The sequence below is a fragment of the Chondrus crispus genome, genomic scaffold, assembly GCF_000350225.1.
Source record: "Chondrus crispus Stackhouse genomic scaffold, scaffold_56, whole genome shotgun sequence".
NCBI lineage: Eukaryota > Rhodophyta > Florideophyceae > Gigartinales > Gigartinaceae > Chondrus > Chondrus crispus.
In genome coordinates this window covers 58,551-75,584 of record NW_005178528.1, presented here as the reverse complement: position 1 = coordinate 75,584, position 17,034 = coordinate 58,551, and the positions used below count along the sequence as shown (strand labels likewise).

At 50.4% G+C, this 17,034-nt stretch overlaps 1 protein-coding gene; it reads right to left on the bottom strand.

Moving 5' to 3' along the window:
- Positions 1 to 5,920: 5,920 nt before the first annotated feature.
- On the bottom strand, positions 5,921 to 6,027 carry CHC_T00006944001 (hypothetical protein). XM_005710231.1 is given in 2 exon segments: positions 5,921 to 5,937; positions 5,938 to 6,027. The coding sequence occupies 1 exon segment, from the start codon at positions 6,025 to 6,027 to the stop codon at positions 5,938 to 5,940; it is 90 nt and encodes a 29-aa protein (XP_005710288.1). The 3' UTR covers positions 5,921 to 5,937.
- Positions 6,028 to 17,034: the final 11,007 nt, after the last annotated feature.

Below are 17,034 nucleotides of genomic sequence, written 5' to 3'. Positions count from 1 at the left end.
CAATGGAGGGCACACTTTCGTTATTCACTCAACTGCGTTCTCGAGTATTGTTTGCGGTGTGGCGCCTTTCGGAAAACTCCAAGACTAAGTGTTTTGCAGATGTATATAAGCTCTGCAGCCCGATCAGGCTTCCCAGTCCAAAGTCAGTTTGTGTGGTTGGAGTCAACTCTGTTCGTCGCAATTCTTTACCTTCTTTTTATCGTTGCTGAGGTTGTCAAAAATGTCTCCTCTTTTGCAGATGTCGTTGCTCCTTCTTTTGAGCTCGTCATGCTTCTCGAGGCCCCATTTCCCTGCACGGATTCCAAACGGTGACGCGTGGTCGCGCCCAGATTCGGGTCTTCAATGTCAATTTCTGGGTCATACGAGATGCATACCAGGTACCCTTCATAATGGCTATATTTGGAAAAAGGGTCAATTTGGAACACCCCTATACAGGGGGGGGTCACGATTTAGTGCCCTCTTTGACAGTGCCTCCCTCGGTTTAGTGCCACCAAAACCCGGTTGTCACGATTTATCATAACACGACACGTGAAGTCCAATTCTAGGTCGAGCGCAATGCGGCGCCGGGCACTCGCCCGGATCCATATTCTTCCACATTCACGTTTTCGTTGAGACTGGCGACCTCCACCCATCGCCCAACCAACCCACGTATTGTTCACCTTTCCTGATCGCTCCCCTTCTGACTCAAATGGACATGACAGCAAAAATATCGTCACAGCCCAAGCCTGAAACGCGGCGAACGCACCTCACAGTCAATCAAACGGCAGACATCGCGAGACAAATGCAAACAGGGACACTCGCTAATCACATCATGAAAAGTACCAGATCTCTCGCCGAACTGTAACAAACATTCGATCAAATATCGACCGTATCATGGAAACGGCAATTACTTGAAACGTCTCTCTAAACAGCAAATCTGTCAAAGCATGTGCCTATCCGTTGCTCGAAAAGTTGCTTCTTGAATGTATCACAATTTCCTGTTCACTCAAGATGCCGGTTACTCAAAGCGTTATTCAAGCAAACGCATTGCTGATTCGGGACGAACTTTTAAAGGGAGAGCAGACGATGTGTGCAGCCGAGCATCATGCGCTGGATATTTTCAAAGCATCATGTGGATGGGTAAGTAAGTTTGTACAGCGTCATTCCCTTCGTTGGGTTTCCTTACATGGCGAAGCTGGCTATGTTAACCTCGACGCCATTAGAGAGCGCATTGTACTACTGCACGGATTGATGAGCAAGTTCAAGGTTCAAAGAATTTTCAACGTGGATGAAACAGGACTTTTTTAAAAATTACTACCACGGAAGACATACATCTGCACACATGAGAACAGAAAATCTGTTCGAGGAACTAATGGCATGAATGCGAAGGACCGCATCATGGCATATGTCTGCACTAATTCTGATGGATCGTTGAAACTACCGATGGCAATTATTGGTAAGAGCAAAACCCCAAGATGCTTGTGGCTTGGCCAACCGCCAGTGCCCTACTTTAGTCAATTCAATGCCTGGTCCGACGCTGTTACTTTTAAGAAATGGTTATATCAGGTCTCTCTTCCCTATGTCAGGTCTAAGACATCTGACCAGTTCTTCTCCTGATGGACAACTGCGGGCCGCACGGTACGGATTTAGAAGATGTTAGAGGCCAAGTATCGATAATGACACTACCACCAAATTGCACATCAGTGCATCAGCCAATGGATCTAGGAATTATTTCATGCTGGAAGATACGTTATCGCCATCACATGTTGCGGGAAATTGTTCGCGACATTGAGGACCGAGCCACGAAGCACAATATAAATAAGAAAAAGACCGCTGGAACGAGAGGCATGAGGGATGGATACGATCCTCACATGCTTGATGTTTCCGAAATGGTCCCCATGACTTGGGAAACTGTCAGCCAACAAACAATTGCCAGGTGTTGGGTCAAAGCAGGTATTCTGCCATTGGAGATGCAGGCTGACCTCACAAGTCAGTACGGAAAGATGCATGGTAGTCGTGCATCGGCAGATAAAGAAGTTTTAAGAAACGTAATGGAAATGATGAAGCATTTATCTTTAAATGTGAAAGAGGACGACGAACTTTCAACCTATGGAGTTGAGAACATTACGATTGGAGACGCTGACAGTTGGTTATGTGTGGAGGAGGAGCCTAATATTGTAGCGGGAATGGCAAATGATTCATTTGACCTGGCGTGCACATTTATTACTGGTCGCAATAGTCATTTGACGGATACAGATGACACGAATGAAGATTGCAGAGATGTGAAAAATATCCCGAGTTCTCTGGTTGTATCGGCTATGTTCTTCCAGTTGGAAGAATTAGCATATCAATGTGATGTTACAGAGGCTTCTGTACATTTAAGGAAGGCCAAAAAGGCTTTCTTTTCGTCAAAGGCGCAGTCAGGAAAGGAATCTTCAAGGCAGACGCTTATTAATGAGTACTGGACGTAGATATTGTGTCTTATACAACGCGTAAAGATTCATTGCTGAAAAGTGACCTTTAAGACCTTTACGGACGACTCTTTTCGCAGTGCCACCCCCCAATAGTGCCACATTATGCGATATGTCAGGCCCTAGCACTAAATCTTGTAGTGCACTGTACAGTAAAATCTGTCCACCTCTTTGCCCTCTGACAACACGGTTGACAATGATAAGTACTGTCCTCGTCTCCATCTTAGTTCAAATTTGAATTCCTCAGCTCCCGCCGTCTTATACAGCCACTCTCCCCACGCGGACTGACTTCAACATGGTGGAAAACACAGATCTACCATACCGAAGTCAATGCGAGCGCAAGCAGCGCATCACAGGCGCAGAGAGAAGGAACTTGCGATTGTCAAAAAGCGGCGAGCAGATGCTGCACTTTCTTTTAGGCAAAACAAATCGATAAGGGAGGTTATGGAAGCCCACAGCCTTCAGCAAACGACAGCTTGGCGCATACGAAAAGCCATTAAAACAAATAATGACGGTGCCTTGCAAAAACTTTTGAATCCTGCCGACAATAGGGCTGGGCGCGAGACCGTGCTCACGAAAGAAGAGCACAAAAGGATTACAGAGCGCTGTATTACTGTAGCAGCGAAAGGTTATGCCATCACAAACTCCCAGATGCGTTCCATTCAGGCACGAGTCTCTGCAGATGGAAGAAAAGGATTCCAAAATAGAATCCCTTCCAACGACGCTGTTCGATCTTTTCGAGCACGGACCCCCGAATTAACATACAGAAATGCTGAGAACAAAGAAACGGCTAAGATAAAGGGCGAAAACTACGAGCACGTTAAGAATTTGGCACAGGAGCTTCAAAAGGTGGGACAGGATCACCCCGGTATGTTTGATGACCCAGATCGGGTGGGGAATATGGATGAAACTAAAGTGGACGCGCAGTTTGGAATTCGAGAACGCACATTTGTTGGAAAGAATTCCAGACACGGGGGATTCCAAGTTGGCAGCAACAAGAGCAGCAAGCACATGACCGCAGTAATGGCGGGCTCAGCATCCGGTAGGATGGCTCCTCTATTTGTAATTGCTGCCGGTAAGAAGCTCATGAAAAAGTGGTACGAGCCGCTTGACTCTACCATTTTTAAGAACTCGGATGGTTCTGCTCACTGGTTGGCGAGAGATGGGTGACTTCCAGGAGACAGCTCTCCGTACATCCGAAAATGGTTCGATGGAGCAAACGATAATGCCCTTTTTTGTCGAACATCTCGACCGATATGTTAGAAAATTTGTACCGAATTATAAGACTTGGGTTTTGCTTCTTGACGGACACAGCTCAAGACTGGACTTCGAATGGGTGAAGCAGTGTGAAAAGCGAAACATCGTCCCCGTGATACTTCCGGCGAATACATCCCACTTCTTGCAGCCGTGTGACCAGAAAATTAACAAATCGTTTCAGGCTGCAGTACGAAAAGTCAGGGATGAGCTGTTGAAATGTGGCCGTGTTAACACAGGATCAATGTCCTTCAAACTTAAGGTGGCTATTGCAGCTCATAGGATGATCACTGCGCAGAATGAGAAGGATTCGTTTGCAGCAACGGGTCTGTGGCCGATGGACTACCGTTTCATCAATGCAGTCCGCACAAAAGCTGATGCTGAGAAAGAGAACGTTTTGGAGCGCATTCGCGGTTTCGAAGATGCGGAGGTGTCTGCAAGGTTACTATCTGTCAAGCGTAGGCGTTTGGATGCCAAAGCTGCTGAAACTTTTATGGAAATTGTGAAGAGATACAAGCAAGAGCCATCCGGAATGATACAGAACCTAGCAATAGAACTTTCAAGGCGTGAGACTGTGAACTCAATTTTGATGTCTGTGAAGCCTGCTCCGAGTGCCCACAATTCTGATGAGCAGAGCAATGTTGCGCTTATGTGCGGCGCACCCGCGAAATACATGACGAGCGCAGACGTACTGAATGCACACAAGCGAGAAATGGAAAGGAAAGCAACCGAAGAAAAGAGCAAGGAAGAGAACAAATTGCGAAAGAAAGAGGAACGAGATGAACGTGAACGGCAAAAAAAGATTGAGAGAGCTCGGAAGCAGAAGGATCGCGAGGAGAAAGTCAAGAGAGCAGCCTAGAAAAAGGCCCAAGCTGCTTCATTACGTGCGGAAAAGAAAAGCGAAAGAGAAGCCTGCAAGGCTGTCAAAGCTTCCACTAGGAGTCGGCCGTCAAAGGCCAGGTGTGCTGGTAGTCCTTCTCATGAAGGGCGAGCCTCAGTGGTAGACAGAGATGTAGCAGGTGTCATGGTCGAGCTCTCCAAAGCGAAGAACTGCTAGCGGAAGCGGTGTTCCAAATTGCCCCACATCCGGGGTTGACAACAGATTTCCATCAGTAAACGCAAGTCTCAAGATTCGCTTTAATTTAAAGTACTGCGCCGACTGTCAGAGGTAGAGAGTATTTTGTTCCTTTAATTTTGCAACTTAATCGTAGAATCGATCGAAAGTGTTCCAAATTAAGCCAGTATGAAGGGTACCCTTCCCGGAAAGGTCAATTCCGGACAACTTTGGCGCCGCAGCTCTTGCACTCTCGTGACATCCCTGTGACGAATTCCGAGCTGACCAATGGAGAAAGCACACCTCTCGCTATCTCCTGGTGGGTTTTTGCGCCAAACTAGGGTCAGGAACTAAAACAACAAGCGTGACAAAACAAACTAACCGTTTCACAAAATTTTACGACAACCGTTAATTCCGGACAGAACATTTCTTCGCCAGGACAGCCGAAACAATTTGCCCGACAATAGCTTTAGATATCTTCCAGCTTTCTCTTTGTGCTGGCGACTTCTTTCGACTTCCCCTACAACCCTCTGACCCTTTCAAGCGCACCTCAGAGCCTCTTGCTGTTGCCTTTTTGCGTCTTTTCGAAGCTTTTTCCTCAGTAGCCTGACGTTTTTGGTCCTTTAACCTCTTTCGCTCATCCACGCAAGATTTCCTCTTCCTCGGAGCTGCCTCTTTCTTAGCATTACGTAGGCTCTCAGCCGCTTTTCGACGCTCATGCTTTGCCAATTCTGCCACCTGTTGGGCATTTTCCCGGTCAAGACGACGCTGAATCATGAGTCCGACAGTCAAATGTTCAGCGGGAGCCCCGCAGTAGAGTGGCAGGTTTTTTGGTGTTGTGTTGCTGCTCTTTGTAGTATAACACCCCCCAACGGAGAGGGGTGTATACTTAGCTCGACGTAGACCCCGTACGAGGGGCGAGAAGACGGGGAGAACACACAGCTAACGGGACAGGGAAGCGGGCCCTGGTAGCGTGGTAGAGCGGGACGGTCGGGGACGAGCGTACGCGCGGGCCGATCTACGCCTCGACGCCCCGGAGCGGCGCTGGGTAACGTACCAGCGCCGACGGGCGGAGGCGGATCTAGGCTCGCTCGCGCACGCGGCTGTCCCCTACCCGCTTTGTCCCGTTTAACGCGCGCGAAGACGGATCGCGCTCGTTAGTTAAGCTGGAAGACGGACCTAGGCGGTAGGTCGTGGACAAGTCCGTGCTTGTCCCCCTTCGCCGCCGCCGGTCGCGCTCCTATTTAATGTATACAATGCGTCTATCATAATACTACAGTACTGGTATGCTGTAGTAGCTTACTGTAGCGCGGGTCGTCCCGCGCTGTAATGCTGTCAGCCGTCGGGGCTGACAGCACACGTGTGAGACGCGTACTGTGCGCGCGGTGGTATGCGCCTCCTACACGTGTACGCGTGTGGTCCCGCGTCCTCCGTACACGTGGGGGTACACGTGTGCGCCGGTGTGGTTCGTATTAATCTGATCTAAATCTAATCGCGAACCGCCGTTATGCCACACGGCCCCCTCCTCAAGAGTGAACGTCCGCGTTCACCCTTGAGGAGTGAGAGAGCCATGTCCGACCCGGTCGCTTCCAGAGCCTTAGCCCTGCTCCCCCTTGATCCGGCGTTGTCTTCAGCGCCGTCCACCGATCGACCTTGCCCCCCTTACGTCCCCGCCGTACTCCGTGCCCCCTGGTTTTGCATCCTCATCCACCTCTCCTCACCCGCCGCCGCGGGTGTTCCCCTTCGTTGCCACTCACGCGCTGCTCACCGCGTCGTCGTCCTCATGTCGTCGCTTCCCGAGGCGCGTCCTTCGTCTGGGGGCCCTTCCGTCGGGCTCCCCGCGCTTCCGCCGTTCTCGGGGGCCTCCGTGCCCCCGCGTGCGGTACCTCCCCCGGGCTGTTCTGGGGACTCCGTCGCGCATCCTTCTCGCGCAGGGGGATTTGTCCCTCCCGCGGTGCCCGCGCTGCCGCCCTTCCAGAAGAGTCGCGGCCCCTTGGGGTCCACCGGGAGTGCGGAATTTCGTCCCGCCTCGTTGGGGGCTGCGCCGCCCCAAGGGGGCGACGTCGAACGCAGGAAAGTCGGAGAGGTTCCTCCTGACCACATGTCCGACGCGCCGCGTACGAGCGCGCCTTACCAGCCGCGCCCCGGGTCGTATGGGGCAGGGGGAGCTGCCGGCAGCCGGGCCTCCTGCCTCCGAAGACCCGAGGTAATCTCGAGGCGGGGGCGGAGTTGGCCGACGACACCACCCAGTGGTTTGGCACCGCCCTGGCCCGCTCGATGCCGCTGCCCGTGGAGCGGCTCAGGTTCCCGTGGCGTCGTTACGCCAGAACGGGGATCACCCTCGCGGAGTTGTTATTGCGTGACGTTTTGCGCCCTGACCTCATGCGCGTGCGTCGCATTTACGAAGCAGGTCGCGTGGACGAGGCCGGCCTCGTCCTTGCTAGGCTGACGGGCAAGGGCGGCGGAGTTCCATATCAAATCCCCGACGCGATCCCTTGCGACAGGACGTTCGCGTACAATTCCGGCGAAGTCATCTATGTCGACCGCATGGCCGAGCACCTGGTTGGTCGTTTGCCGGGCGCCCCGCGACGGTTCATCCTTTCCGAGGTTGAGGAGCTCTACCTGAGTCCCCGTCCTTATGCTTATTCGAAGGCTCGCGTGGCTCTCCAGAAATCGGCGAGCTCCCTCATGCGCCTCTACTCGGTCGCGGTGTCGCCCCACGATTGGGCGACCTACCGCCACTGCGAGGAGGATGAACAGCAGTTGGCTCTTAAAAGGACTTTTCCGGAATAAAAAGATTTCTGAGGGGGGCATTTGTTCCAAAAATAAGGCTAAATTATTTAAACACCGAGCAGTTGATTGATAACCTAAAATTGTTTAAATGCTTAGCTTACTGTAGTCTTCGCCGCATGCAGTCTAGTTACGGCGTGATGACCCAAACCTCAAAGTTTTCTGCGCGATGGTCAGACCTTTTACGGGAGAGGTTTGGGGCCGTAGAATGAGTGGATTGCTAGAGTGTGGAGAGGAGGAGGCGTTCGAAACAACCGGAAATACTCTAGTCGAGAAACGCGACGAAACTTGGGATGACTCATTAAGCCCCCATGATCTCATTGCAATAAGATACGCGCTTGAATTGGCCGGTCTGCTGTTGAAACGAATTGAGGACAGCACACCTACCACCTTCTTGTCGCAGAAAGAGATTGCATATAGCTGGCATTTCAGAGATGCCAGCTATATGCAATCTCGCAGTCAGTCGAGCACATGATGCTCGGCAAGCGCTCGAGGAGGTGCTACACGGCAGTTCGATGGAGGTCTTGATGGGGCAAAAACTCCTTTACGTTCGACTGCGAGGGGTGCACAAAGGAGCAGCAGTGGCTGAAGTGTTGAGACGCTTCGATGTCGAGGGTGAGGCGCCGGACTGAGTTTGTTCTATTGGTGACGACCGAACCGATGAAGACATGTTTAAATAAATATATCGCAATGCTGACGGGAAGAATATTAGTGTTCACACATGTACAGTTGAACGGAAGAGCACTTCAGCCAATTATTACGTACAGCATGTTGATGAAGTGCGTGACTAGTTGGAAAGGCTCACACAAGTAGATGTAAATTCGCCTTGATGGGGCATAAAATATTTGTATAGGAAGAAGACATCGCATCTTCTCAGAGCCTGTCGCTTAATGTTTTAGTCTCGGCCTTGCCTCCCTCCTCTCACTCCGTCGCTTGCTCGTGCACACATTGTTCGGATCGTCTAGCCTGTTTGGCAGCCAACCGTTAACAGTTCGACCCCTTTCCACATCTACCAGAATGCGATGGCCCCCTGACCTCATCCGGTTCGTTTCTCGCTATGCAATCTTTATATCGCGTTCTCGTTCAAACTCAACAAATGCGTAGTCTCTCAAAACTCCCTCTCCATCTAATGGCATAACAGTTGCCACAGGGCCATATGCCTCGAATGCATCCTGCAATGACTTCTCCACCATGGTAAACGGCAGATTAGCAGCAAAGAGCGTGCAATACGCAGTTTTTGTCTTTGCAGAATCGTCGCTTTTTGGGTCCCACTGGTCTCCTCTCGTTTTTAACGATTTCCGAGGCCTTCTTCAACGCGGCGTTCCGAACACGCCGCCTTCTTTGAGCAGGTGTTTCAAAGGGTGTCTCCGGCTTGCTCTCACTTTCATCAGCCATTTTCGTATCGAGGGGTTCGGGGGAGAGGAGAGAGGAAGAAGGTCGAGGCGGCGGCGGCGTCTCGCGGGACAACTCTGCAGCTTCCATTGCGGCGGGGACCACTGCAGGACTTGAAAATGGATAAGATGTGGGCGAGTGCAGTAATGATGCGGATAGGAAGCGTAAATATCACCACCCGAATCCGCCTCTAGGGGTGAAGGCGGGAGAAGGAAGGGAAGAACGACTGGGGAAGGTGCAAGAGAGGATGGCGGGCGATCCGTTTTTGGGGAGAGCGCAGGCTGTTCACTTGCCACACGCTCACGCGGCGTGGCACGTATGCCCGAGTCATAATACTGATCCATGGAAATAAATATCCTTATTACATAAAAAATCACATCCCGTTGCGCTGCGCCGCGCGTTGGTGCGCTGCGCGCTGGACACAGACCGCCTGCAGAGCGAGTGTACAAAAAGAAAAATATGACTATGACACAAAAATTAATTCCCGGAGACTCCCTGGGGGCTTGTCACTGCGCCCGCCCGCATCGCTTCGACCACGCCTGCTGCAGCTCCTGCCCGGGTAGCCCGCCCACCTCACCGACGCCCGTCCGTTTGGCGTCGCCCGCGCGCTTGCCATCGGCCGCCGTCGCGTTGGCCACCGCTGCCGTATCTATACCGCCGAGCAAGCGCTACGCCCGCTGGCGACCCGACCGTCCACACCGCGCCCACCCCCGCTCCCTCCAAAATTGGCCTCCCTTTCCAGCCTGCAGTCGCAACGGCGCGTCCTCGGCTCGCCCGTGCCGCTCGAAGCCGTCGCGCTCCCGGCCTTTGTGCCTTCATCTACGTCTTGACAAACTGCTTATTGTACAGCTCAAACTGTGAGACATTCCTCTCGTCGACCATTTCAGAGCTCCAAGTTTCGCCGCCTAACGGTCCCCCGAGCACTCCCTCAACCGACGCCACCGATCGCAAAAAGCAAATTCAGGTACTCACGCAACCGTCTACGAATGTAGTCATCCAGCCCGACATACGCCCCCGACGACGAGACAGACGCCGACGACGTGCCCGCCGAAAAAGTCAAGTCGCGCATGAATCACCGCTCGACGCACGTGATGCGACACAGCGGGTCGATACTCCCCGACACCGACACCTTGCCCGTCGTCAAATTGACCAGTGCGTCCACAATAGGCACTCTGCCGTTCCGCGGAGGCCGTCTGGGCGCTTGGAACCGGGGACGGTTTCCCGGGCGTAGACAAACGACAAGTGTCTCCATTCCCCGGCGACGGCGTCGACGACACTGGGACAGAAGAGCTCTTCGAGCCGCGAATCGGCGTCTGCTACTTGGGCGTGGGCTTCCCCGAAGGCCGCGTCGGCGTGGAGCTAGACTTTTGCAAAAATGCGTGGGCAGTCTGCACGAGCGGAGACTCCGTCTTCGCGGCGGCGGCCTTCTTCGCGGCCGAGGCGGCGGTCGACGAGAGTTGCAAGCCCACGTTATGCGAGGTGCCTATACGGCAGGCCCTCCTAGATTAATGCGGAATGAGCTCTGCCACGAGCGGCAGTGAGGCGTACGGCTGGAGAATGACGCGATCGCCGTGTCCGAACAGGGCGAGCGGGAGGCCGAGGGCAGCGGAATCGGGCCCGTGGTCGAGCGGGGGCACGGCGGGGGCAATGGTATCCAAGGCGCCGATAATGTGTGAACACGGGGGAGTGTGCTCTTGGGATGAGGGTAGAGCACTCTGACTCAAATATGCTAAAAATATCACATTTCACTGTAGCTGCACTCCCAAATTATTCATTTTTCTGCTAGGGAGTTTAGCGCTACTCTTGTAGTCTCGTTCCGCACGATTTCGCCATGTCGAACTGCGAAACTGTGGTTTGTGTTCTTGTTCAGTTGCGCGGAGAATGACTGAAGGCAACATTGTCCGGTGTCTGCCTCAGGTAGTTTTTGAAAAGACGAAGAAGGCGCCGTTGCCCTTGTCATTTTATAAGGGCTTGCCATCCGCGCGCGGTATCTTTTATCAATATTATGTCAGATCGAAGAATGGGTTGCAAGACGATATGAAGGATTCCATCTTTTGGACTTAGGAGAGAGCTTGTCCATGACATCTTGCGTAAAGTGTCCACGGCTTCCAGAAAATCTTGAAGGCTACGAAGAACAGCAACAGACCCTCTCACGCGGCGTTTTTTCGAATCAACAAACATGACACCGCTGCTGTCAACTGCAGCTTGCCGATGTAATGTAGGGTAGATGTAGGACCAAAGAGACGGCCATTTCGAAGAAATGGACTCATTTCTCCAATGCAAAGCACTTCTCCGAGCAAACCGCAACCATTTCTCGTAACTCGACGCTTATGTTTCTCACGATTTTGGCCCAGTCACATAGGTCATGCATTCCTACGCCGCATGCTGTGCACGAAAACGAAGTTTCCAATCCCGGAAAGCGACAATGCTTCTCCCCAATCCCACAGGACATTCCTTCTTTCTCCTTTTCGTTGTCGGTTTCCTTTATTTCTCTCCGAGTACATCGCTCCAGTTTCCTTCGCTTGAAGGCTTGGTCTTGAACAGATGCGACTAACCTCCTTTTTGCCGCTTTGAAAATTTCCGAGTCATGTTCTAACGCGACGTATTGGATACCTAAGTCCAAACATGCCAAACCCATGGACATAGAGCCTGCTCTAGGATTATAACAGATACCTGCAGGTTTGCACCATTGCTGGAGAATAGATACACTGAGATCCTTTTCAATGTCTCTAACTTTAAGGATTTTGCCTTGTTCACAGCAGAGGGGATTTCGCGATTGTAATACGTTTGTGACACAGTTCACCCACGACGGAATGGTTGAGCTTCTGTAACCTTTTGCAAATGAGTAATGATGCTTTTGCCTGCGATCTGGTGATCTCCAGAATACTGCTGCGATGAAGCCTGACTCTTGAGGGTGCTGCGATAATGTCTTTCTCTTGATTGTTGACGGATCTTGTATGTAAAGCATGGGATGCTTCATCATTTCCATGCCCTCCGCACATACAACTGAAAAAAGCTTCGAGAAGTGAATAAAATTGCACACGATATAGCACACGCCGCTCTGTTTCATCGCCATACCGCAGTGACGTACAACCTGTTTCAGGCAGTCCTCATTAGATTCATCATCTTGTAGAACAGTCATGACCATATCGGCTTTCCCCTGCACCATTTTCCACTCATCGTGTTGTGTCATGAAGTCCTCAAGTGTAGCCTGCACAATCTTCCACCCAACCGGTAATAATTGAGATGCCTCAATTACTGACGCTGCCTCTGCAACTGATTCAACTGGTCTCTCATTGTGCCGTTCACAGGGCCCGCCTGAGTATTGACTGTGCGATAAGAGGGATGCTTTGGCCGCAGAGCCCTCCTCTTCACCGTCTTTTGAGCTTCCATTCTCTGAAGTACCTGGAGATGATAGTTCAGTGTCTGAATCAATCGCAGGATGTTTATGTGTATCTGAGTGCTCACTGTTCTCTTGAGGTATTTGTTGCAATCTTTTTCGGGCGATTTCCAAATGGTTAGTCCCATTTGGCACCAGATTTCTGCAAGCAGTTTCAAGTGGTTGTATAAGGTGCTTGCTGAACGCATGTTCCTGCATTTAGATATCCAGCAGCTGCGTACACGTCATTCTTTCTGCAATTGTGGTCATCTCATTCGGGATTTCGTCGTAATCACAAAGGGTTTTGAATTTTTCAAGCTCTTTAATTGCTTGGCGTAACTGCACCAACTGTGTCGAAACATCTTTGGGGAGAAGCGGCTTCGGAGAAGGCAAGAAATCTTGATAATACCTGATAAATCGTTTCACCAACATTAAATATTCCTCTGCCGTCACTCTTTTGGGAATTGCTCGCAAATTTGCCAATGTGAACGCAACTTGCAAGCCTCCATCATCATTGCACATGAAATCCCGTAAGTAGTCAACTGTAGAAATGGGAAGCTTGCGAGCAACTCCCAAGATTTGGCGCTTTGTTTCAGTCTGTTTGCTCATAAATTTGTCATCCTGAACCCCTCTTGCAGTACTTGACACCAGGCGACGGGCAACTTCGGTCGCTGATAAACATTTTTGCCGCCTTTGGCTCAACCAGGTATTCAGTTCAACGTCGTATTCGTGGCAGCGTAGGAGCGTTGCGAGGAAAGAGAGCGGGACACAGAAAGAGTGAAGAGCATTTCTCGAAAGTCCATACGCAATCTCATCTTGGGCTGGCATCGACATTACCAATTCACCTTTCAACTTGAAATCCTTCATCAAAACCCCGTCCTCCATTAGCTGTACCGCTACTCTTTTGCGGATGTGTCCATCATAACAAAAGCGATACCCTCCAGCGCGTCCATCTGTCTCTTCTCTTATCACTGCTCGTGCCACTTCTGATGCCTTTTCAGGCGTGTAGCAATGTGGCTCTCTCTCAAAGAGTAGCTGTATTTCAGGAACAGTAGCCACTCGACATGATATGAGATAACTGCTGATGTATCCATTTTGCAGAAACCCTTCTCTGACAATATCTTCATCTCGAGGAAGAATTGGCCTGGAGTACCAGAGATTGACAATTTTACGCGGATCGACGTATTCAGTCACAGTATCACTCGTAACCTCACTTCCTGAAACCTTCATGACTGCAGGACTTTCTGCCTCGCTTTAGTTGTAGGATTTGGCTATCGTAAAAGGCAATGCCGCCAGTCTTGTGACTTCAGCAAAGGCTTCGGGTACGGGGCAATTGTTTAGAATGTTGTTTTGTGTAGGCACAAAAACCATCGTAGGCGAATGAGAGAATCACCGCTCATTCCGAAGATTTGAACATTGAGTTCAAACATTTGAACAGGTCGATCGAATGTGATAGTTTCGGGAAGGTTAGGGGTAAGGCAGATGATATAGATATCAGTCACCCACTTGAACAAATTCCTGTTGCTCTACCATGATTTCGCGTCTTTTGACGAAATGTTTTGCGTAGGAATCGCAATACTTGCTTGGTAAAGGCAAATATTTGTCACTGTCAAGGCATTTGACAGGCGTAGAAAAGGACTTTGATAAACACTTCGAAGTGTAACCTTCAGAAAAAAAATTAAAAGCACAGCAGAGGAATCTGATATAGTTTCCTGACATCTACTATTTTGAAAACAGACCACAGTGATCCGGGCTGCTGACTTTTGGCTTCCAGCCGAATACCAGTACGGGATATGTAGTCGTTTGGCTGCACATTCTTGATCCCACACCGCAGTGCGTGCTTGCACACAGTCCATACTTGCAGGTGCGTCATTACTACCTGAAGCGTTGAACCTTCACGTACAGCGATATCATGACGACCTTAGAAGATCCTCCTCCCCTATCACAAGTTCCAATCGCGCTCAACCGTAAATCATTGAAGTCGCGATTACAGAAGACACGACGCCAATCCATCATGAATATCAACAATTGGATGCCAAAACGCTGTTGCAAGCGTCTTTGCGTCTTCGAAGTCGGTACAGAGAAGTGTAGGTCAATGCGAGAGAATTTCCTGTCAATTTCTCGTGATGAAGGAAAGGCACGCCTCGTCGATCTAATCGTTCTGGATCCACAGCGCTCACGGCGATACTTCTACTGTGACGGCTGGCAGGTTTGTTGGAGAATGGTGATTGAAACTCTGGACGTGTCAAGGACCATGATTTCCAATGTCATGCAACTACCTTCAGCGAACGCTTCCTGCCTCCCCGGGAGAATGGGGGGATCGGATGGGAGCTCAACTAAAAAATCCTCGGTGATTTCATTCCTGCGAGCCCTGGCTGACGATCTTGGAGATGAAATGCCGCACAGCATCGAGCGGCACCTCCCACATGGAAATAAATACCTGGTTTACACGCTGTTTCGAGAAAATGAAGGGATGTATGGCCGTCGAGCGTGCTCTTCTTCTCACTTTTACGAAACTTGGAAACGGTATGCCTCACATATCAAGTGTAGACGAAGACACGGCTTTTCCGTTTGTGACACGTGCACAAGCTTTAAGGAGAGTCTGCTGTCAATTGCTAGGAAAACAGGATATGAAAAATGTAGAGAAAAACTTAAGAAAGGATTCCGCGCACATCTGAAGCAAATCCACTCTGAGCGAGCACAATATAGACTCATTCAGTCAAACGCAATTGAAAGGCCCCAGGAAATTCTTTCTGTAATTATTGACGGGGCCGACCAGGCGAAGTTTGGACTACCGCGCTTCTACACGACGACAAAAAGAGATACGGGGAAGCCTCTAAAGCAGAAGGTCACTGGTGTTTGCTATCACGGGGCACTTTCTGGACAGCATTTCGTTTGTTTTTTCACGTCAGCCGACAACATCCCCTCAGGTGCGAATCAGACAATTGATGCGCTATGTCGCTCACTTTTTCTGTTGCGAGATGCAAAAAGAGCTCAAGGTATGAGTTGTTTTCCGAAAGAGCTGAATGTTCAGCTGGATAATACATCAAAAGACAACAAGAATCGCTTCTTTTTTGCATTTTGTGATTACATGGTGCATAAAGGGCTCTTCAACCGCATTGTTGTTAACTTTTTACCGGTTGGGCACACACATGAGGAAATTGACCGCCGATTCAGTCGAATTTCTGTCTTCATGCGGGATAGGAATACAGCCTGTGTTTCGGAACTTCACAGGCACATTGTTGAAAGTCAAGGGGGAAACTCCGCGTCAGTACAAAACAACATACATGCTAGCCGCGTCTCTGGGATGAACAATTTTCAGGTGCTTGTGATAAACAAAGTGCAGTTGCGTCGAGAATCAACAACATGCTCGCATTCAGAAAGTTTGTCTTCGAGCGGGATGATTCTCATGAGCTCGAAGGAGGTGGTGCTCATGTTACCTGCCTGGTCGGGTACAAAATGGTTGAAAAGAGGGAAGCGCTTCAAAAACTTGATAGAACCGAAGGATTCATTGGTTCTTTCCTCCATTTTGTTCCAGATATGAGAAAAGCACCAGTCATACAAACAAATAAGCCCTCCAAAGTTGACATCAGCGCGTATCGCAAGCGCATAAATGTGACAGAGAATAGAATTGGATGCAGAGAAAATGTTTTATCACTTCTTTCTGAAATAGACTCAATGGAAAGCAAGGAGTCCGCCCCGCCAGAGTGGGACTTCCAGCATTTTGCTTCCTTTTGCGATGATTGCGGCGAAGTTGAGGCATCACATGATGATTCGGAAACCGAATTGGCACTGGAAGAAACGTGCTCATATGATAGGGGCAGCATGGTGACTGTGAATTGCGGATCAAACGTGACCGAAGTGACACCATTTTGGTTGGGAAGAATTGAACATGTTGAGAATGCAAATAGCAACAATATCGTTTTAACTGTGCGGTGGTTCGAACTTGTACAGGGACAGAAAGGAGGAAGCTTATGCTACACTGGGCGTTACGCCCCGATGAAACAAAACGATCAATCACAGAGTGATATACCCTCTGCGGCAGTTCTCGTTTACTTTCCAGACTTGAACACGACCGGTAAGATTCCGGATGTTGTCCAGCGCCTTACTAGGGAAGCACTAGACCCATTTGGAGAATGTTGAACACCCTCCGGGTATTTACCAGACATTGATGCATGTTATGCTGTGAGCGGCTGTGTGTTCGCTCATGACACTGCACTGCACGCGCCCCAAAAATAAACGAATATACAAGGAAAGGTTTTTGGACGTAGGGAATGGGAAATTCGTACCCAGCACAGTAGTCACCTTTTATAAGAAGCCGAGGCCGCGCAAAATCGTAGAGCTTTCCGATGGCGTCTTAATTGCTCTCTACGACGAGGACACCTTTGTCTCAGATTGGAAAGTCGCTCTGCAGCAGGCGTACAAGAAGTATGGCGAAACCCGACGCGCTCTCGTCCTCGACGTCGGTGCCCGAGGTCAGGAGCCATGGATGACCGATATCCTCCCCGGCGTCGTCGTTACCACCACCAGCCATCTCGGTCCGTACTATCTCGCCCCTTCCTTGTCCTCCGTCTTTGAGATTGTCTGTGCACCCTACCAATGGCTCGCGCAGGGGTTGGAGATGGGCTCCCAGAACATTGTTATCATCATCGCTCGCAACGCAGTCTCCGACCGCTATCGGCCTCTCACTGCCGTTGCCCTTGTCGCCCGCGCCT